Raw genomic sequence first — 23,188 nt, forward strand, 5'->3', positions numbered from 1 at the left:
CACCTGCAGCATGCCTATTGCTTAAGCACTGCTTAGGTGGATCATGAAAAATCAAAGAGCTTACTGGCAGCTGCTGAGAACAACGTTACTGTAGTCTAACTGAGGTACCAGAATACAACACTGCTTACAGAAAAAGCACAAGCTCTTCTCTGCCACCACATTGTACTCTGGCACGTCAGCCGAAAGCTTAGTCTTCTGCCTGGGTTTTCACACTTCTTTTGTCAGGCTGTAACTTTATATCTCAAACCACTGCAATTTTTATACACTGATCATAGAAACATCTTCACCACTTAAAAGGCCACTCACTCCTCCCTTGGTGGCCTCTCTATAGAGTAGGGGGGAGATATACAGTGCAGTGCATGATGTTAGTCATTAAGCAAGTAAAAGTTTGGATAAACGATCCACAAGCAGTCTTTGGCTGAGTGTGCTTGCTGGAGCTCCAGTCCTGGGTTTGAGATCAGGTTGTACCATTCAGATGCACAGAGATAAAGATCCTGGAGAGAGAGCACCAAAGTGCCTATTTTCTCATTTATACAAGGTAAAGAGAGAATCTAAACAGATAACCTAAAGAATTATTGAACAATAAAATCAATTAGTTCCTATAAAATTTTACTATTATCATTTCCATTTCACTCATGGGAAAACAGACTAGAGAGGCTAGTTAAAGTCATACTAAGCAACAATCTGGGACTTCAATTAGTATAATATTGTGCTCAGCACGTACTAAGCACTAATTTAAGAAGATATTTATATTATAGACATATGACCATATCTGAAAAAGATATAATTAGCTCGGATATATCTGATGAAGTATTTTAGGGCCCTCCACTAACACACATTCTTACTTTCATAGAAATCTGTCATAATTTTTTACAGTTCCTACTACATTACTCCTTTGGATGTTTATATTTGTCTCCCAAAAATATTGGGAGATAGCCACCCTAATCTATAATCACAGATATGTTAGGACAAATTAATTTGTCATATTATACAGTCTTTTGTCTCACTGCAAAAATCTCTTACACACTATTCATTTAAATGACCATACAATAAATTGAGGAAATGCATGTCATTATACATATCAATCTAAGACTAAGCTATGTTATTAAGGTTGCCTGAAACTTAAGTTTGGTAATGGAAGGAAGATGTATCATGTTACAAATTACATTAATTCTTTTTTGGTAGAATGTAAATTGTTACAGGTAATAAGAAAATGTATAGGGCTGGAGATATAGCTCAGAGGCACAGTGCCGGCCTGGCAAGTGCAAGGTCCTGAGTTCAATTTCCAGTACCAAAAAAAAAGAAAATGCATAAAGTATTGGTGGAGTACCTGAGTCATGACAAGTGCTGAATAGATGTTCATGATAATGATCATTATTTTTACAATAGTTAAGAAAGGCCCTTGACCTATAAGTACTCAATAAGTTGAATTATTTTATCTTATTTTTTTATTTATTCAGCCTTTTTGAGACAGGGTCTCACTATGCATTTCAGGCTGGCCTTAAGTTCACTTTGTAGCCTGGGCTGGTCTCGAACTTGCAACAATCCTCCTGCCTCAGCCTCCCAAGTGCTGAGATTCCGGAGAAGTGCCACCATGCCCGGTTTGAATTATTTTAATCACCATTAAAAAAATCACTGTTTTATTAAGGTAATCTACTTTTCAGTGGATTGTCTAAAAGTTCTATAGAATTTAGAATCCATACATAAACATACTTTACAAAAATAAACTTCTTTTTGAGTGTCCTTTTTTTTTCAGTGCTAAAGATCAAATGCAGGGCCTTGTGCTTGCTAGGCAAATGCACCACACTGAGTTTCACTCCTTGCTCATTCATTTTCTTGATATGATTCTCCCTTTTTAGTTGTTAATAATTTATTTATTTATTTATTTGTCTTTTTGAGACAGGGTCTTGCTATGCAGTTCAGGCTGACCTTGAGCTCACTTTGTAGCCCAGGCCGGCCTCGAACTCACAATGATCCTCCTGCCTCAGCCTCCCTAGTGCTGGGATTACAGGCGTGTGCCACCATGCCTGGCGATTCTCCCTTTTTAACATTGACTACCATTGGCAGATGTTTTGTTCTCTTTTTACAAAGTAGTGTAATCATGGGAAATTTATATCACTGTTTCCAATATTTGATTCTTTTATTTAATGCACGACTGACAGCTGTGTCTAAGTCAGTGCCAAGATACTGATAAACCTGAATGTCTAAGCCTCTGGGGCAGGCAGAATTTCCTGTAGTGGAGCATCCCCTCAAATCATTGGGTCATGGCCTTGAACCTTTCTCTCAACTATGGTATGTATGTACAGAGTCACTAAAATATGAATGATGATCATTCTAACATTGACTAGTTGCAGTATGCATTGTTTGAGATGGGTCTCATGCTAAAAGAGATTTAACACACTTATATTCTTTAATACCCTTTCATTCCTGTTCTACTAGACTTAGTTTATAATCAAAACAAACCCCTTAAAAGGCAAAAATGTGATTTTTTATTGACTCTTTTAGACAGTAAGAGCACAACCAGTCCACAAGGGTTCCAATAAGGAGCTATTATTCCCTATCTTTTAATGCCTTTTAAGATCTTTAAAATCAGAAAATAAAAAATTCTGGTGAAGAATGAATTTAATATTAATAGGATGAAATAAAACAAAGGTTAGCTTTGTTTGCATCCCTGGTTGCATCCCAGGGATAGGTAATTATTAAACAACTCTAATCAGGAAATATGACCCAAAGGAAAAAGTAGAAGCTTCACATTCTATCTCCAAGTTGACATAGAAACAATTGTAACATTAAAGAAGATCTATGAGTATGTGATCTGAGTTGAATATTCTATCCCTCAAATTTTATTAAAGTATTTGCCTCAAGGTAATATATCTCATACTGATATTGAAAGATTGAAATATTTCTTTTTATGGAACAAGTGTTAAGTGTGTATCATTTGTGAGGCATTATGCTGAAGAATTTGGATGCTGTACCTGTGTCAGTCCATTTCCCTTTGCTACAACAAAATACCTGAGAAAAATAGGTTAAAAGAGGAAATAGTTTTGGCTCACAGTTCCAGAAGTTTTAGTCCATGGTCAGTATCTTAGTTACTTTCTTGTGGCTGAGACACAATACCCAACACACACAATTTAAGGAAGAAGTTTATTTTGGTTCACAGTTTGTAGAGGTTTCAATCCATAGTCAGCTGCCTCCAAGGCAGAGTAGCATGGCAGAGGGGCACCACAGAGGAGAAGCACCTCATGGCATAGCAGGTACAAAACAGAGAAAGAAAAGGGAGGAACCCTTCTGAACCACATCCATCTCCTTGGACAAGTCTTCACCACCCAGTAGCACATTTATCTGTAAAGTCATCAGTGAATGAATCCACCAATGATTACCCTGCACCCACAATCCAATCACTTCCCTAAAGTCCTACATCTTAGCAAATGGAGGTTTAGGGGGACATCTGTATATGAAGCATAACAGTCAGTGAGGCCAATGCTATGGGCCTGAGATGAGGCAGAATGTCACGGCAGAAGGGCATGGTGCAGCAAAGCTTCTCAGCCTATATCAGCCAAGACGTGAGAAAAAGGAGCAGGACCCAGGAAGTGGATGGGGACCAAGCACAGTTCCCAAGGTCAGACCTCTGATCTACTCCCTTTCACTAGGTCACACTTTCTAATTTCCATAATATCATCAGATTATGATCTAACCCACTGATAAAAGTTAAAACCCTCAGCATTCAGTCACTTGCAAAGCCCATCAGCAACCAGACCTTCAACACAGTGTTATGGGAGACATGTTAGAGCCCACCCATGCTAATACTTGACCTTAAGATAATAAATTAGAGCAACAGTTGACAAACTTTTCTTTAAAGGACCAAAGAGCAGATATTTCAGACTTTTGCACTTACTGTCCCTGTTTCATCTGCTCAACTCCACCAGGGTATCATGAAAATAGCCATAGATAATACACAGTGAACATGAACTCTATTCCAATAAAATTTCATTCACAAAAGCAGGAAGTGGGCCAGTGGATAGTATACTGATCTGGGAAGAAGCAGAGAAATAAACTGGCAGTCACTGTAAAATAATTGCTGTTACAGACATAGACACAGGGTACCTCAGGAGCACAGTCTGAGGTATCAAGTCTCTGACTCAGAGAAGATTATGGCAGGCCTTTATCTGAAAAGAATGAAGCAATTCACAAAGAAGTCATGTTAGAATTTATTCCATGTGAAGTGTAGAGGCTATTGCAAACCTAGTTCAGTCAGTTCAGAAAATACTCTTTTCTCTCTCCACTTCGCCTTTGTAATTTTTTGTTATTGCTGTTTTTAGCAAAATGAAAGCTCTAATAGACCTTATCATGTAGAAAATTTTTAATTTCTGCAATTCAAAAATTACTTCTTTATTCAAGGAGCCCATATTTTGGTGTGCAAAACCTATTAATGCATTCCAGAAATATTGTCTTGAATACTGAAGTTTTATAGACATCCATAAACTATGGTAAAGACTCCTAGAGCCCATGTGTAGGTGGCTACTTTCTGGAAGCACTATAAACAGATGGCTCCTCAGTGGGCGAAGGAGTTATCGGAAGGCAGGTGTCCAGCTGCTGGGTGGTAGAAGGATCAGCAACATCCAGTTGCCAGAGGTTTTTGAAGTTTCATGCAAAACAAGGAGCAAACTCATGTTATGCATTAGGAAAATTATGAAGTTATAGTATTATTGTTCTCTGTTTTGGGCAGTATCATTCCCTAGAGGATGTTTGCTTGTGACAAGGACCACGCTACTGGCATTTCATGGTTAGGAATGAAGGGGGCAAGGCATCCTGCAGTCAAATAGGACAGCCCTGCGCAGTGGTGGTCTATGCTGGCCCCAATGCCAGTAGGGCCCCATGGTGGAATGGTGCCACAGAGCAAAGTTTAAGCGCCAGTAGTGAGGAGCACCCCCTAAGATCCCACTGCCTGAGAAGAAAGCTGTTGTATAATCTAATAGGCTGTTTATCATTTGTGCAGCCATTAAACATTTTAAAGGTCATCTGTTCCTTTTCCAGTTTTCACGGCCAGATGTAATTTGTTTAAATGCCATAAAACCCTGAGATTTTATTTTTGACACAAGCCCAGGCAACTGTACAATGTACAGAACAAAGATTCAGTACAATACAATTTTCTGAATAAGCCAAAGTGATAGACGCTGTTTAGCGTTTCAGAGGCACACTTAATAAAGTGTGATTAGTGCCTCACTCCTGACAGCTCATTTTTTAAGGAACACAGGACTAACCCAAATTCTGTTTTAGAAAGTGGACCACCAGTGGGTTTTAAAAAGGCTACTCTGAGAGCCTGTTATAAGACAATCCGAACGGTTAAAAAATAACGTTTCTTTCTGAATTCTTCTTGAATAAATAGCTACAATGAAATATACCGGCAGTTCCTGGAAGATACCAAACACAGAATATCCTTTACACAGACCACAATTACAGTAAATATGGCATGTTTTTTTAAAGATGAGCAAGCCAGAGTGGGATGGGTGACATCAGGCAGTGAGTGGGCTGAATTTCAGCCCCTGTGAGCAACCACTCCTCCTGGTGCCCTTGTAACATGCTCAAACTGCACTATTCATTGTAGTAACCCAGAGCAATACTGTTATTCCTTCACTGCGTTTGGGTTTGTTGCACTAATTCCTTTAATTTGCATGTTTTAAGTACTATGTAACAAGCTCGGAGTGTAGTATTGTAAAAGGTAAGTTATTTGTACTCTGAGTGCTTACCATGTGAGACCCTCTTTCTCAGTGCTTTGTATTTATTAATAACAGAGCATCATCAAGTGTGTTTTGTTGTTTTAGTTTCTCAAGTAAGGAAATTTCTTAGCATTAATAACCTGCCCATATGCTGTTGATTCAAAACTTTCTCTTTTTCTGATTCTAAAGTTTTTGTTATTAGTTACTACAAAATCAGGTGGTTGATGAATTTATGTACTAGCGGGAGAAGATAAATATGCCACCAAATGGTTATGATAGAAGTATACACACTATTCAGGTGGATGCCTACTTACATGTGGAGAGAAATTTTCAGGAAATATTTTCAAGAAGAGTTTGTTCCCGAAAAGCATCTGGAAATTTCTACAAATCTGTGCAAATTCAAAGACCAATTAGATATGATAAAGGTTGTAAATATTCCCTGCACTTTAGGCAATAACCTAGAGTAACTTTGTGATTTTTTTTAATGATTAAGTTATCACTTACTAAATTATAATGAATAATTGGTTAAACTATTAACCTTGGTGTCATTTAGAGTAATCTGGGTAGAGTTAAAACATGAATTGAATGACTTAGAAGATGAAATTTGAATATGTTATGCAGATTAAATTTAATTTAGACAAAAGTACACATATGTGGGTTCCATTAACATGAGGCACGTAGAATAATCAAACCCTAGAGATGGAAAAGAAAACAGTCACTTCCAGGAGCTAAAGGGGAAAGAGAAATGGAGAATTATTTTTTAATGGGTGCAGAGAGATGATGAAAAGTGTTTGGGTAGATAGTGCTCCATGTGAATGAGGGCATACTTACTGTTATTGAGCTATACATTTAAAATGGTAAATTTTATGTTGTATATATTTCACCACAATTTCAAAAACTATATTCAATTTTGGAACACACTCCAGGACTTCTTAAATCAGAATTTCTAATAACTTTAAGGTTTGTAAACATCTAGCCAATGATCTGGTATAAGATTTCTAAGAAGTGAATTAGATTAAATTAAAATAAAATCTGAAAGATTTATAGTGGTCTATAATGTAGTTTTAGAAGATGGTTTTTAAAACAGTAGTTTTAGGATTTTTGTTTCTTTTATGAATAACTTGATACCTATTTGCACAGTACTTTAATTTTAAAGAAATTCAAATATATTCTCTTAACTTATTTTATGACAGTTATTTGAATTGAATGGGCCAGACTTATTTCTTCTGCATTACAAATTAAAAACAACAACTTTCTGTGACCTAAAGTGAATTACCTGTTCATTACACACCCTACCTATTGTTATGATACTGGGAAAATATCTAATTAATGAGAATAACAATATCTAAGTGGGAGTTGCCAGGATAATGGAAAAAATTTACAGATTGTTTTCTTAATCATTTAAAATTCTGTTAAACTTTCTGCCAGCGTTAGCTTGATCACTTGAAATGAGTTCCTTAAATAAAGTGTGATACTGCACATGAAGTTCCAAGCTTTTGTAGAAAAGGTCAATGTTTTATTGGAGTACTCAGTGAGCAAGCACGAGAAAAGAATACATGAGAAACCAAGATAACAATAGAATCATCTGTGGAGCCAACTGTCCCTCAGTTCCTTATTTAGAGTGGTTCTGCTCTGGTTTCCCTTCCCCTTGGAGAGAAATCAAGATGATGTCCCTCACCCAAACCCTTTTAGACCAAGAATCAGGACCCTAGAATTTCTTCCCACATGGTTCAGTGTCTGCACTGTCTTCTCCAGTTTCTTTCTTTTTGACTTGTCATTTTACCCATTCTGGTATCTGATCATTGTACCGACACAGCCTTGCCTGTGCATTTAGAACAAGCTGGTTTGGGTAGATGGAGGTTGTAGGCAGTAGAAACCAGGGGACTGCAAATCTTAGGAATGGGTCTCGAGTACAGTTATTCAAACATAAACTATTGAAATGTTTTCTCACGTATATATTTTACTTCATCCTCTTTCCAACCAGGTGGGTGGGCTCTTTCCATTTTTTGGTCTTTCAGTTTTTTGTTAATATCAGGAGTATCTATAAAATGCCTTCTATCTGTTTTGAAAGTCTAAATCCATTTGATCAATAGGATCTTCACTCAGGAGAAGAAAGGACAGGCTTGTGAAGACATCTCTCCCAGAGTAGGTTTCTCTACATGGAACTGTTTCTTAGGGAAGTTGACCTGAAGCATCAGTGCCCTAAGCCTGACCAGTTGACCTGAAGCAGCAGTGTCCTAAGCCTTACCTCTTGGGCATAACATGCCTTCTAGGTTCAGGCATGACTTTGGTAGAGAGCTAAGCAATGCAAAACTAATATCTCACTGAGAAAAAAGAACTGATACTCCAAATCAAATATATTTTAAGTTTTAAAAACCAAGAAATAGATTTTTGCAGTATTCTTGAGTTTAGTGTGAGATTCATATCTGACATATTAGAAATTTGATTACTGGCTGGGGATTTAGCTCAGCGGCAAAAGCGCCTGTCTGGCAAGCTCAAGGTCATGAGTTCAGTTCCCGGTACCAGAGAAAAACAAAAAAAAAAAAAAAAAAAAAAAAAAAAAAAAAATGTGTAGAAATTTGATTACTGAAATTCTTTAATTATAAAATAAATATATTTATATCCTCTATAATGCATCATGTCTACTAGTTCTGTTATATTCACCACAGTCCTACACAGTGAGTGGTATCAACTTCTTTCTCTTTTTAAAATGTCAGGTTATTGAGGCCTAGAAAAGAGCAATAATTGGCTGAAGGTATAATTAATAATTAGTACCAAACTAATTCCTTTTAATTCTAAAGCCTGTTTGCTTACTTTCTTTTATGGTTTATATTTAGATGTAACCCAAAGCCTTATGCGCTCATAGATGGGGCTTTTGGGAGGTGGATGAATCATGGCTATATGATGCTAGATTAGGATGTGTCAACTGATCTGCCAACTGATTGGAGTAGCATGATTCTGGGTGTGGCTGAATGGATGTACTGTGAACAGAAAGCCCCACCCTCATAAAGGTAACACCAACCAATAGGCTTGTAACCTGGAAGACATGTGAAGGAAGGCTTGCTGCTGCCTTGCTGCCTCTGTCTGCTACACTATGGACTGTTTCTCCTCTACTGTTCCCCTCGGTCCTGCTGCCCTGTTTTGGAACCACTTTACTTTCTCTCCTTGACTTGTGGGTGTCAGGTATTTTGTTCTGGTAATGGAAAGTAAGTAAGACACCCTCTATGCAATCCTCCAATAGAAGTTTAAACTTTGTCACATCAGTTAGGAAAGTACACCTGTGTTTCCATAATGGTTTGCTTTATCAAAAGTACTTTCATGGCCCCAAAATCCTTGTAAATTTCATAATCTCATGAGATAATAGCAGTTATTAAAGCATCAGAGCCATTGCCTGGCAAGGCTAAGCATCACTGGTGGAAAAGAAATTTGTCAGTGATATATAAAGTGCATTGGATTGAGAGGTGGGATAAAAGACACAGGGAAGGAAGAGCGGACATAAGATTATTGCATAAGACTGAGCTAGGATCAATGCCAAGCCACCTACTTGCAGGAGAAAGGAATGCCTAGGGAATAAAATTTTGATGAGTTTACAAGGAGAATGATCAGGTATCTATAATGTTAAAAGAACTCTTACAGTACTTTAATTCTTCCCTAATACAAATTGATTTATTTCATATGTCAGAGATCTCTTATTTTGTTGGAAGTCGCTGGCACAGAAATAATACCTATTAATATTGGTGGCATTAAATTTGATACAGAACTGATTCTTTCTGACAGAATCAAAGGGCTCCTGCTGTCCAAATGCTACCCAAAGATAATTATAACTCCGTATGCTTTGTTCTAGGTAGAGGATATAACTGAACTCTTTCCAGACTTCTGTTGGTCCAGATGTTTTGCTTATAAATACTGTATGCATCTACATTTGGTACTCTGTTTATATTGAAACATTATAAACCTTTGGTAAAATAAAATGCTTTACTACTAAGTAGACTTAAAGAAACTTGCTTTCATTTTAATTTTAAACTTTTTATAGGATCCTTTCCATCAGGAAACTGCTGCTTCTGCTTTCAGAATATGACAGAGTCCAAATGTTGTCACCATCTCTTCTGCCACCAGCCTGCCCAAAGCGCCACCGTCTAACATGCAGTAGATGTTATCTGATCTACCAGCTTTACCTCTTGCCTCTTTACAGTTTGTTCCTATAGAGTTGGCTAGGGAAGCTCTTTAATATATAAGGGCACAAAGCCTACATGAAGTGGCTCTACATTTCACCCAGATTAGAGCAACTTCTTTGCAGTGGCCCAGAAGCTTCTTTGTGATCTGCTACCACCCTTTCCCTGGTATCTGTTTCTCTTTTCCTTACCCTGAACTGAGAACTAGGCACTCCAACCTTTAGCTCTTCCCCCTGGAATCCTCCTGGCTCATTCTGTCCCCTCGGCCTCCATGCCCTTCCCCAGATTTTGAATACTTATTGCTTTCATCTCTTCTGGTTTTCTGTTTAAATTTTATCTTCTTAAGGGTATTTTGGTCACCTGTTCAATCTTCCATCCTGTTACCCCTCCATTTTTGCTGTTAACCTTTTCTGTTCAATCATTCTGCATTCCTTGTCTAACGTATTACAATCTCTGATGCATTATACATGTGCATGTATAAAACATTTGTTTTTTGTTTTTTGTTTTTATTTTTGGTTTTTTTCCGGTACCAGGAATTGAACTCATGACCTTGCACTTGGCAAGCAGGTGCTGTGCCGCTGAGCTAAATCCCCAGCCCCCAAAACATTTGTAATATATGTTGTTCTTCATTTTTTATTGCCTTGATAAATATGTAGAAATGTTGTTTTTTTTTTTTTTAATTAATGGATCCCGAACACTTAAAACTATATCAGCATGCAGTAGGCACTCGATAAATTTTGGTGAAAAAATTAATCACTTAAACAAAAATATTTTCCACCACTAAATTTTTTAAAAATATCCATTCAGCTGGGGATGTAGCTCAGGGGCACAAATACCTGCCTGGTAAGTGCAAGAACCTGAGTACAAATCATGGTACCAAAAATGCCCCCCAAAACAAAAAAAAAACATAATTCTTATATATTTAACTATTTATAATCAAAATCATTTTGATATTATAATATATTTTACATAATATAAAAATTTTAAAATATGAGTAGAGGAAGACTGATATTTATTTTAAATTATCTCTGTTAAACTTTTTATTTTTTCAAAGTTCTACTCTGAATTTCAAGAGGTTTAATAAAAATGTAATTATTCTTTTATATACATTATTCTCAGTATCTTCTTTATAACATTTTGTAAGCATTCTTTGTTTTACATATTTTTAGTAATTTTAATCGGTTTATATTAGTGATTCTCCAACTTATATGGTTCAGATCTGTTGCTATTTATTTGTTAGGAATTAATACTGAAGATTTAAAAATACTAATTCATTTGAAAATATCGCTGAGTATGTTATATGGTATGATATTTTACATCTTATGATAGTAAAAAGAGAAATGTAAAGTCTGAGTTTACAGTTTAGCAAATCTTGTGCTCGCTTCAGCAGCACATACACTGCAGTTTAGCAAATCTTTCAATATCTAGTTTGAAAAAACCTGAAATTTTATATCTTCTTGTGAATTTTTTGGGCTGAGTTTAGGTGTTTTGATTGATGGTGAAAAAATACAACAGAGGTACATAATAAGAAAGAGGAGGAGTACAGTAATGTTCTTTTGAGAAAACTGTGGACATTTTTATTCTGATTTGATGCTTTAGCAACATCCAACAAGATGCAGGGTTTTGAAGTTTAGTTGCCATGTGGAATCTAAAATCATAGCAATGAACTTTTCACACTGCTACATTAAAATCCACTGATCCATTTTGTAATTTGAATGCATCAATTTGGATGTGTGATTTTTGTAACATCAGAATTCATTCATTTGGAAAACATTGATTCACTGAGTTAATCGATATTTCCAATATTAAAAAAATATACTTCTTCATGTCAATACTTCACTAGTGATTTCATTAGAAGATAAAAGTAGAAGATAAAAGTTTTTTGAATGTTTACTGTTCATTTTAAAGTTTGAATTGTTTTTCTTTGCAAACAAACAGGCTTATTTTATTCATTTAGAAAAAAAAAATCCCTGCCACACACCCATTTAAATAGCCACAGTTTATTGGCCATTCACCAGTAAAATAATGTTCCATGAAAAACGTGGCTAACTCAAATTTCAGCTCCCACAGCCGTTCACGTGATCTTCCTTGAGGCAGATACCATCTTTCCACAAGAAGTGCTCTATGTGTACTTGCCCTTTTGCAACGCATAATATTAAAAAAAATTACTCAAGGGTTAAAATTTAATAAAACTAGTACCTTTGAATACTTCAGCTCAAACATTTTAAAGTGGGACTGGTGTGTGTATTTATTCATTTCTGTGAGTGTGTGATTATTAGGAACACAGTGACAAGAGTATAGTTTGGCACTGCAGCTTTGATATGCACTGAGGTCCCCGTCACTTATGCAAATCAGCACAAATGGGAACACATTTTTCCAGGATGGACCATACCGTACTATCCAAAAGTTATTCAAGTCTAATTTTTAAAAAATAAATGTGCAATCCTGACTGCTGCAGTTACCATTTGTGTTTGTTGCCACACATTTGTGTATGGGATGATCTCTTTGAAGATTAGTTGATTCTGATACCAAATAAATTATACGTAAAATAACAAGGCCAGGCATGGTGGTGAGAGCCTGTAACCCCAGCGCTGAGAGGCCAGCACGGGAGAACTGAAAAGTCCAGCACAGCCAAGGCGACTTAGTGATAGCAAGACACTGTCTCAAAACAAAAAGGGGCTGAGACGTAGCTCAATCCCTACTATTGAAAAAAGAAACAAAAGTCCCCAGGAAATTTAGCCATGCCTGGATTTCCAGGTCTATTCTTATATGTGTAACCCAAAGGTAGAGTTCCCCAAGAAAAATCTTAATTTGGTCTTTTTGTTGCAGTTAAACTTTTAATTCAGAAAGGCACTACATTATTGGAAAGAGGCAGTGCCATGATTTTTCATAATGACTTGGCACCCAGCAGGCGTTCAACAAGACAACACCACAAAGTCTCTTAGGTACTGTGTGGGCTTTTCCAGGCAATCTAATATGGTATCTGACCTACAAGGTGCTGTATTGACTTGTTAATTTGAAATTTGAAAAGCCACATCAAAAAATATTTGCCTTTTAAAAAGTTTTTTTGTGTGTTCATTTTAAATACCTAATTTCTATTTCTTTGAAGTCTGAATATGTAGTCTCAAAATGGCATCAGGAATTAACTGTATGATAGTATTTTTCAGAAGTATTATTATATAAAATTCTAAAAGACAAATAGCTTTTATTGATATGTTTTTATTTCTTACAGTGTCTCTAAGTTTCTTCGTACTAGATTTCTCCCATGTGTGAGTCAGAAAATTCACTGGTCTGTCATTTTTATATTTTCCAAATGCCTCTGGCCTAACAATTGGCAGCTGTGGATGAATCCTATGAGATTTCCACTCACTCTTTCAAAGCAAGTGATCCATTCTTAAAAACAATAAAAATATAATAAACTTTCTTTCATTCAGTAGATAAGTATTATGCATTTCTAAAATTAGAAGAGTAAAATAATGTCTTCAAATGTATTATTTTTGTTTTCCACTTAAGTGCAAAGAAAACTTCATTATTTTAAAAGAATGATTTATTGGATGATGATAAGGTAAATAGCAGGCATGATGAAAAATGACTAGTAAGAATATGAAAGAAGTAACAAAAGCAGCCTAATTTCTGTAAATAACACATTGATATTAAAAACCTATAACCTGAAAATTTCCTAGAAAACAGAGATATGAGCATATGTTCTATGAGCCATCAGACTCATGACATCATCATATGTCATGTAGCCCGTGGAAAGATTTACTATGTACATGTGAAAGAGTAAGACACAGCTGGGGGCATAGCTCAGTGGAAGAGTGCTAGCTTAGTGTACATGAGGGCCCGGGTTTGATACTCAGCATGAGGACCTGGGGAGGGCAATACAAGGCAAATCACAACCTAGACTTACTATGAAAGTTGTTTTAACTTTGAAGATCTCCATGAAAAGACTTTGGGGCATCCTTAGGTCACACTTTAAGAATTGTTGTTGTATGTAATTGTTATTCTATATACATCCCAATTTGTTTCTGGATACATGCTTCTAGCAAATTCTCTGTAATTATCACTGCCCAACTCTTATTGTTTTCATCCAATAGGTCACCAGTAATAAAATCCCTAAGACAAAAATATAAAACACCTATTAATACTGTTGTTGTGGTCTCTTCTAAAAGTCAGTGTCAGAGCTGGGGATGTAGCTCAGTGGCATAAAAGCGCTTGCCTGGAAGCTTAAGGTCATGAGTTCGATTCCCCGTACCAAAAAAAAAAAAGTCAGTGTCATGAGGGAAACAGGGTGGAAAGACTGTTCTAGAACAAAAAACTGAAGCAGTATTCAGTTTTTGACTATAACATAGTTTGAAAAGAAAAAAAAATCTATATTTTTGGACTGTAGTAATATTAGAATACAGAAAGAATATTCAGTGAGATGAAGTTAATAGTTTGTGTCTGATCATGGTATTAGAATTACTTATTTAAAATATTTATTTCTAGAATATGTATGCTAAAGTTTTACTGATAAAGTTTCATGATACCTAAAATGTAATCTCAAATAGCTATCTATAGATTAATATATAGGCATACATAGAAAATAGATGGGTTAAAGTAGATAAAGCAAAAATGGTTCAATGTTAACTAATGACTCTAAATGTTATGGATATTGATGATCTTTAAACTATTCTCTCAGTTTTCAATTTATCAGACATTTTTCATAAATAAGTTAAAAAAACGAATGTGCTAAATTCAATATTATTAATATTAATGATTTTTCTTTCTTAATAACTGTCTAAAAGAATAACGCACTGCTCTGAAAGGTACTGTTTTAGTACCCTCACTGCAAAGTGTAGGTCAGGGAGTTGTTAATCAGTTCCATAGTCATTTACATGCTGTCTTTATCCTTTCTTCATCAATCCTAACCGGTGTGACCTTAGACAAACACTCTATATTGTCCATCAGATCTTAGCCCAATTCCTGGGAAGTAAAAATCACTCAAATCTTACCTCCTAGTACTGTCATGGCAAATTTGAAGTCCTTATTTTATTTAATTAGAAAAACCATTGGAAAAATAGCACCCTTACCTAATTTCTATTATATTTCAGTGAATTCTTTTACTTCAGCCTTATTGTAAACCTTTAGCAGTCCGAAACATTTTAGTACACATCTGTGAAAATTATTTGTAATTATAATGTAAATTGTTACAATAAATTATTTTTTAATATGAGTGCCAATATTTTTCTCTAATGTTTAAACATTTTCTCTAGAAGTTTGTCTTTAAGCTGGATGTGGTGGTGCATGTCCGTAATCCCAGCACTTGGGAGGCTGAGGCAGGAGGATCATTGCAAGTTCGAGACCAGCCTGGGCTACAAAGTGAGCTCAAGGCCAGCCTGAACTAGATAGCAAGACCCGGTCTCAAAAAGACAAAAAAGAAAAAAGTTTTTTTTTTTCACAATTATTTACCTTAAGTTTTCTAAATCAGACAACTTTTATCTTAATTTAGTATACATTCAAATTAGTCTGAATGTCTAAATGCCTTCTGATGTACTTTGGAAAATTCAACTAATATATTTCATAGGTAGAATTTCATGAAAATCCTTAAATGTGTCATTCTTATTGTTCAAGCTGCTGGTAGGCTGGTAGTCCTTAGAAAACAAGTTAGTTACATAACCGAGCATAATAGTGTTTGGACCACAGAGACCCTAAAATTTTAAAGATGGCTACAGGAGTGTTTTTAAATCACTTTATGAAAGTGAAGGCAGGCATTTACTTTTCTGTTAAATAATTCCCATTTTATTAAGTCCAAAAGAGTTTTAGCTGTCAGTGATCATTTTATAGAATGCATTTTCTTAAAATTATCCTTACTTTTTTATTAGTAATAAATGCTGCTCAATATTTTGAGGTAATTTTACATTTTACTAATAAGAAATGCTGCATGATGTTTTGAGGAATTTAAAAATGAATTTAAAATATATTTAAGATGATGTCCTAAATATTGATGTGTTTTTTTTTCATTTAGTGTATTGTATGGTTAATCAAATATTACTTTTTTCTCATGGATAATGCTTCTCATGATCATGAAAATATTATAGTGTGGCTTGACATAGACACATCCTAGGTAGAAATAAAAGCTGTATCATAGAAGTAACAAGCCTTCCTAAAAAAGAAATCCAGTTATAAAATTCAGTTGTCATTTGTATTTTCTGCAAATACCCAATGGGATGGAAAGACCCTAATCATTCTAACATCTCAGAGGAAACTAAAATAGAGCTCATTAAAAGACCAATGATGAACCAAAATTTTCAGTCCACATAACTCATAGAAACAGCTTCCTCTACCTTCTGTCTCTGTCTGTGGTATGTTCCGTCCAGCTGCTAAAGTCGGCTACCTTCTGGAAATGAAAACCCATGTGGCTCAGACCATAGCAGTAAATCTGGAGGAGCAGATGGTCCTGAGTGAATTGTTACACCTCTGCATGAAACCTTGGGATTTTATCGGGTTTCATCAATAGGCTTTACCCTTAGTAATGGAAATTACAGTGACAAATGAACAGCAAACTTTCATGCTTATACCAAAACAGTATGTTATGGCTTTGTTCATCGCGTTATTCTAATCAAGCTGGTATTATGCTCTATGTCAGATATCAGACATTTAAATGTGTATGTTCATTTATAGTCTTTTTTTTTGTATTCAAGCACTGAAATATGATTGAATGAGAATTGAATTCTGTATCTTACTTAGATTTTCCAGTGCACTTTCAGGAGCCTTATGTTGAGAAGTTTTGTTTTTCATTTAAGATCATTATTATTTCACACATGAAAGATTTCATTGGTTTCCTACTCAACATCATTCAACATTTTCATTTGCTGTTTGAAAAGGGAAAATAAGAGAACCCGATAAGAAAATGAGAACTAAAATCACATTTTCCCTACTGTGGTCCTCTGAGTCTGGTTCTTTGCTCTATCCTGTCTAAACTTCTTCTAGTAATTGTTGTTGAACCACAATTCTTGAGACTAAGAAATCTCTGAAATAAGAGTTTACTGAGCCATTACAGATGCTAGACAGCAAAGAAAAGAACCAGGTCCTGGGACAAATGCCTAGAGCTACCAGAACTAAGAGTACTTTTCTTAAAAAGAAATTTGGGGAAGGAAAACACTGATCTTTATAGGCAAAAGATAAGAGGGACAGAATACTGTAAAGCAGGAGAAGATTTGTGATAGGAGGACAATTCCTAAAGACAATTATTTGTTGCTGCTGAATTGGTTGTGTTTTATAGTTCACAAAGTAAACATCATGGGTAGTCCTGGTGACTGGTCTTGATGGGATTCAAGGTTTTAACTGAGATAATTGTACAGCTGATGTCTATTGGTCTATTAAAAGGAACAGCTTAAATTTTTTTTTTCTGATCAATTTTTCATGATTATATCTGGTAATCTGAACAACTAATTTGAAGACAACAATAGGCAGTATAACAGCCATTGTTGAATCCCCATTATCTTGATTAGTGAAACTGTCATTTCTAATGTTTTTCTTATTATTTTTTATTCTCTTTAATTGTTTGATCACTCTTGCATTCTTACATCTGGTAACCTGACCGACTTCATTGCATACAACAACCATCGTTAACTTTCTATCATCTTGTTTTGAAATTCTGTATGTTTTTTATTGTTTTTGTGTTGTTCTGTTTTTGTCTTGGTTGTTGTTATTTTGTTTTTGTTTCTCTTGAAAATTAAAAAAAAATGCAAAATAGCCTTTGTTTTCTTTTTGGACTATGCCTTGTTACTGATTAATGCCCCCATCTCAATACTTTCCATCTCTCCTATTTTCTAGTCCTTTGTAATACAACCTAGGACACCTCAGAATTTTTCTGTTATCGCTGTGCTATGGAGCATTCACACACATTCATGTTTTCATAGCTGCAATCAACGGATGCTGTTGAGTATATTGTTTATAAATCACTGAAAACAGGATGTGGAGCAACCAAGCCAGATATAGTTTCTATGTTTAGGGAATTTTAATTCTTGTAGGGAAGACATTCAAAAACAAACATTGATTTGATTAGTTATCTAAGTATAGCTTCAGGAAAAAATAAAAGAACTCATTAACAAGGGTAGAGGTGCAGGTCTATGGAAGCGATCTTTCCTAGCATGCCTGTAGTTTGGGTTATGTATTCTATACTGGGTGGGGAAGGAGAAGATTGCTAATAAGTCTATAATAGAATTTGGCTTGGGTAGGGAATGGGTAGGGAATGGTAGGGAAGGGGTGGGGAAGTTGGAAAGATTTCCTACATTGTTTAATGATGTTTGCATATGAATGCATCATCAGTCCAAGAATGGGTAGGAAATAGCCTAAAGAAGGGTATGGGTGGGGTGGGGTGGGGGCTGCATAGAGAGGTGGAGCTGGAAGTAATCTGGTGACAGCACAGTGATAAGGAGAGCCGTTGTCTGTCCATTGTGGCAGAGACGTGTATACACAGGTAGGTAAATATGGGCATGGTTTGGACTCCGTTAGCGACAATTCCAAGCTCTTTCCTTAAACCACACTGATACAGGGGAAAGAAACTCCCAACCTGAAAGACATCTGAGATGAGTGTGTGCTCTCTTAAATTGAAGAATGAATTTTAGGACCAATGGAGATTAAGAGCAGAATATATTTATTGAGAGAAAGAAAGCTTCTGTATGAGAGAGGGACAGAAGGGATGCTGAGTGGGTTGCCAAGGAATCTGTCTTTTCTAGGGACTTTTATAGAGCAAAACCATGAGGTGAAGTGGGTCCCAGATGGGGAATGTGGGAACTCCCAAGGTGGGCATGAGGTGGGACCAAACTATGGCCAACCAATAAGATTGCAAGTATAGTTGTTCAGGAAAATTGATTAAATCGGGATCAAATGGGGAAGCCAGTCATAGCAAGTGGGCATGAATACAGCACCGGGGCCTTTCCTTTAAGGGGCTGGATTAGTGACTCTTCCTGGCTTTTTCAAGGTGATGGTACCTATTTAGAATATCAATCCCTGGTGTCCACCCCTAGGGAAGCTTGTGGACACATTTGCTTTATCTTTTGTCTTGAGGTCTGGCCCGCAGCAGAAATGCCTGTCTCTCCCTCAGTTGCAAGGTATCTTGTCTTTCACACTGGCTTTTTTGAGGGTCCAGCCCTGTCTGACTGCCTATATTTCTACCTAACTCAGCTGCCTACAACAGTACCTTTCCCATAGACATTAAAGCATGCTTAAGTAATTGCTTTGATGTTCACTTGCAGATTCTTTGTCCTGAAATGTTGTTTTCATTTTCATCCAGCTATATTGCCATTTTATTTATTAAGTGGTGCTCATGTGTTCAGCATTATTCTCTGTTTTGTTTTTCAGCGTTCCAACATTCCAGAGCCTTCCTGAAGAGATCCTTAGCAAGCTCGCGGATGTCCTCGAGGAGGTAATTGTTTTTAGCCTTTCAACATTTTGGTACAGGACCCAGCCTGCTAGCCTGGCTTCTTTCACAGCTGTGTGATGACAAGTCACAAACTTCAGAAAGACCTTTTCAGTTTGTTTTTGAAGCTCTGGGGTGAGCTGTATATTTGGCTTCAACTGGAAAACAGTTTAGCAAACCTGGAACTTATACAGAGCTAGAAATTGGCAAATCAACCTGACTAGAGAGGGAAGAAAACTTTCTGTTGAAGTAAATACAATGTTACCGTGACTTCTAAGTGTAGGAGATGTAATATTTTTCTCTTATTTCAATTAATATAAAGTAAATTTATAGTTATTACCACTTTAAGCTGCAGATTAGTGAATTCACAACAGAAATTAGCAGTTGGATACATAGTTTGCTAGCATGTGAGTGCATTTTACATGCATTGTTTCATGCTTGAATATAGAATGTTAGTTTTTTTTTCCCCTCTGAGTCCATGAAGCCCAATTTTGAGAAAGAGGCAAAACAATGCTATTCATTCATTAGACTCCTCATTTATAGGCTCCCTCACTGAGATCCCTAACTGAGCAGTAGCAGAAGGAATTTCTTCTACCTAAATTCATGAGATCCATACCAGTTTAAGGAGACAAGTTTGACTGACAAAACTTCTTTTCAAGGTATCGAGTACATAAGGTTTCTTTTGTTGTTGAAAAGATAAAAACATATCGTTCCATTTTGTTGAGGAAGCATACATAGGTTGATGGGAATCAAGAAAATATCTTTGAAGGCAAAACTGTCAGCCTAAGCAGAATATCCTTGCTCAAGCAGGAAACATGGAAGGCACAGTTGATATGACTCATACTCAGCAAAGAATAAATTCAGAAATTTAGAAGAGTGGTCAGTAAATCAGGCAAAATCATGACCATCAGGAAACACAGGCGAGGAAAATAGGACAGGTCAAGTACATTCATTTTTTTTTTTTTTCATTTATTCAGACAATGTTCACAAAATTAGGCGCCATAATTAGGGGTCAGCTATAATTAGGGGCCTGAGATGTAGCAGTAAATAGAATGGTACAATCATGCCTCCTAGTATTTACATTCTACAAAGGAAGATTCATAATAACCAGTGCTTAAAAAATTGGAATTGTATGAGCCAATAAGTAAAATATGAATTACAAAGACCATAAAGGAAGGGAATTTCATAGTCTGGGCTTTGATGGAAAGATTCTGAGAGATACAGTGAGCTGTGTCTGCAGAGTATGTGGGAGTTGTCTACATGAAGGACTTTTGCAAACTAGATGGAACCAAATGGGTAAAAATGGCAAAAGGATATGGTAACCAGAATGCAGAAGGTACCTGGAGACGGTATCTTGAGGGTCCAGTAGGTGGAGTGAGATGTTTTATTTTCATCCTCTTAACCTTGTAAGCCTAGAAGGAAAGAAATAGGGACAGGATCAGATTAATCAACACTGAGACATATTGTTAAAGAAAGCTTAATTGAGTAAATAACAGTAAAATGAGATACAAATAGCCAGCCCTGAAGCAAAGGGTGATTTAGTAATATGCTTGCCCAATTGAATCTTATTTTCAGATTAATTTCCCTTATCATCTCCTTAGAATTCAGACTTCATGTTGTTTTTTTCTTGTCAATTCTATAATTATTTGCTGAATGCTTACTATATTCTAAAACTCTCTCAAGCTCTTGGTATGCAGCAATGAAAAAACAAAACTCCCGTCTTAATGGGGTGTACGTTACTTAGGTAGAGCCAGAGAGAAGATAGTAAAGAGATTCAGCAATTTGAGGCCTAGAGTTGTCGTACAGGGATGGAGCACATGTCTCTATGCATGAGGCCTTGGCTTCAATCCTCAGCAACGCACACCGAGGAATGAAAAAAATAGAAAGTAGTAACTTTTAAGGATCATTTATCTCTGTTCAATAGAGATAAATACTAAAGAAAAGAATTTAAGCAGGAAAATCAGTGCAGTCTGAGCTATTAGTCTGCATAATTAGAACTGCTAATTGAAAGAAGAGGTGTGGGTGTGCTGGGCAAGCAAAGACCATGCAAGACATCCCGGGTTAGAGTGATTGGGGAGTGCAGTGGCCAAGTGGTCCTTCAGAGGGAGTCAGGGGAAGAGGTCATGGTAGCACCAGATGGGGTTCTAAGAGTTCCCTCAAAGACGAGATGAAACCTCCACTCATGATGCATAGTAGGTACGTGGTCTCTTATCACAGAGAACAGTTTCAGAATACTTTGTGAGAGGCATTGGCAGATTTATGAGGCAGAGCTAGAGGAAGAGGAGGGAAAGACCTCTGGCATGAACAGCTGGAGGGGGCTCTCACTGAGAGAGATGTTTAAACTGCCCCACTTATGAGACAGTAAGGCCATCCTGTAGGGATTGGCTGAGGTGCGCCAGGGTCCAATTGATTATTTCTATTCTGGTTTCACAGTTCCTTACCTCTGGAGGAATCCTTACAGCTTGAGAGAAAATTTGGTTCTTAGGAGACGACTGTTCTTACTTAGGAGGGATGACATCATGGGTTGGTGTGCTTTTCCTGGAACTTGAGTTGATTACAGGTTTAAGACAATAGCTAGAGGCTTCTAGGCTATGCTCCAAGGGTATCTGGATTGAAAGCTTATAAATGCTGGCAATCGGAGTCCCTGCAAATCCAGAAAATTACTTCAGTTACCCTTATCTAGGTGTCCTGGGTCTTGAAAAGGAGACAGAGTCTGTACATTTAGGGCTAACAAACCCTGTGATACAGGTACTCTTTAAGTGATTAACATGCCTATGTGCAGAGTTAAGCCGGCAGGGATATGACTAAAAGTTTTAAGGTATTAAGGGGAAAAACTTGAATTTCCTTGTCTCTTTATTTCTTCTGTCTTACCTCAAGGGCAAGGCGTATCTCAAGTGGTACAGGAGCTGCGGAGCCTGTGCCCTGAGGTTCCTGTGGCCTTTCCTTAGAGTGAAGTGGAAGCCATTAGGCAAGTCTAAATAGAAGAATGAGATTATTTGGCTTCCATTTTTGACAAGATTACAGTACTGCGACTGCTCAGTTGGGAAATAATTAAGGAGGCTGTTGTAACAATCCAGAGGGAAATGATGGTGGCATTTTTCACGGTGGTAAAAGGAAATTGAAAAGTAGTCAGGTTTTTATTTATCCTGATGGTGAAACTGAGAAGCTTTACTATTGAAATATATGAGGGGAAGTAGACAAAGAAAGGAGCAGACGATACCCCAAGGTTTAGTGCATGGGTAATGGGAAGGATGGGGCTGTTATTAATTGAAACGGAGAAGAGTTTGGGTGGGATGCATTGGGATAAAGAGACAACAATGGCAGAGAGGTAGGATGCTGGGAAAGCATAAGGTATGGTGTATCTGGCAAGTAGGAGGTGTCCTCCACTCAGGAGCATGAAGGGCAGGGAGCCGTGGACTGCCTGGGGGTCATTCTGGTGGGTCAAATGTGGATGGAGACTTGGCAGAACACTGAGGCAGGTGGCAGCTAACAGTGATATAATAGCAAGAACAGAGCTTCAAAACAGTGTTCAGAGAAAACAAGCAAAAATGTAGTTACTGAAATATTGTTTACTACAAACTTAAAATATATGCACGTATAAGTACATTTTGCTAAGAGACATTACAAAATTGCAAATTGGACATGTGTATGTTTCTTGTAGTATAAGGTGGAAGGGAGAGCTATGCAGATAAAAGAAAATGAATGAATGAATGAATAGGAAAGTATACAACAAAGCCTTGATCGATCTTTAGTATTTTCAATGTAAGAGAATGGGAATGAAGAGGAACCGGTGAAAGCTTGTGAAATTCGGGAAAAACCAAAAGCATTTGGTGGCTTGAATTTTTTTTTTTTTGCACCGGGAGTCGAACTCAGGACCTTGTGCTTGCCAGGCA

At 36.7% G+C, this 23,188-nt stretch overlaps 1 protein-coding gene across 2 annotated transcripts in view; it reads left to right on the plus strand.

Moving 5' to 3' along the window:
* The window catches only part of Prkg1 (protein kinase, cGMP-dependent, type I), a 1,159,533-nt gene that overhangs the window by 830,688 nt on the left and 305,657 nt on the right, over window positions 1-23,188 (plus strand). For both annotated transcript variants that reach the window (XM_005385906.2, XM_005385905.2), the window contains exon 5: window positions 19,238-19,301. In XM_005385906.2, coding sequence (XP_005385963.1) covers window positions 19,238-19,301 — 64 coding nt within the window. The remainder of the gene's footprint in view (window positions 1-19,237; window positions 19,302-23,188) is intronic.

This window comes from Chinchilla lanigera, unplaced genomic scaffold, assembly GCF_000276665.1.
Source record: "Chinchilla lanigera isolate Chin_1 unplaced genomic scaffold, ChiLan1.0 scaffold00024, whole genome shotgun sequence".
In the NCBI taxonomy this organism is placed as follows: domain Eukaryota; kingdom Metazoa; phylum Chordata; class Mammalia; order Rodentia; family Chinchillidae; genus Chinchilla; species Chinchilla lanigera.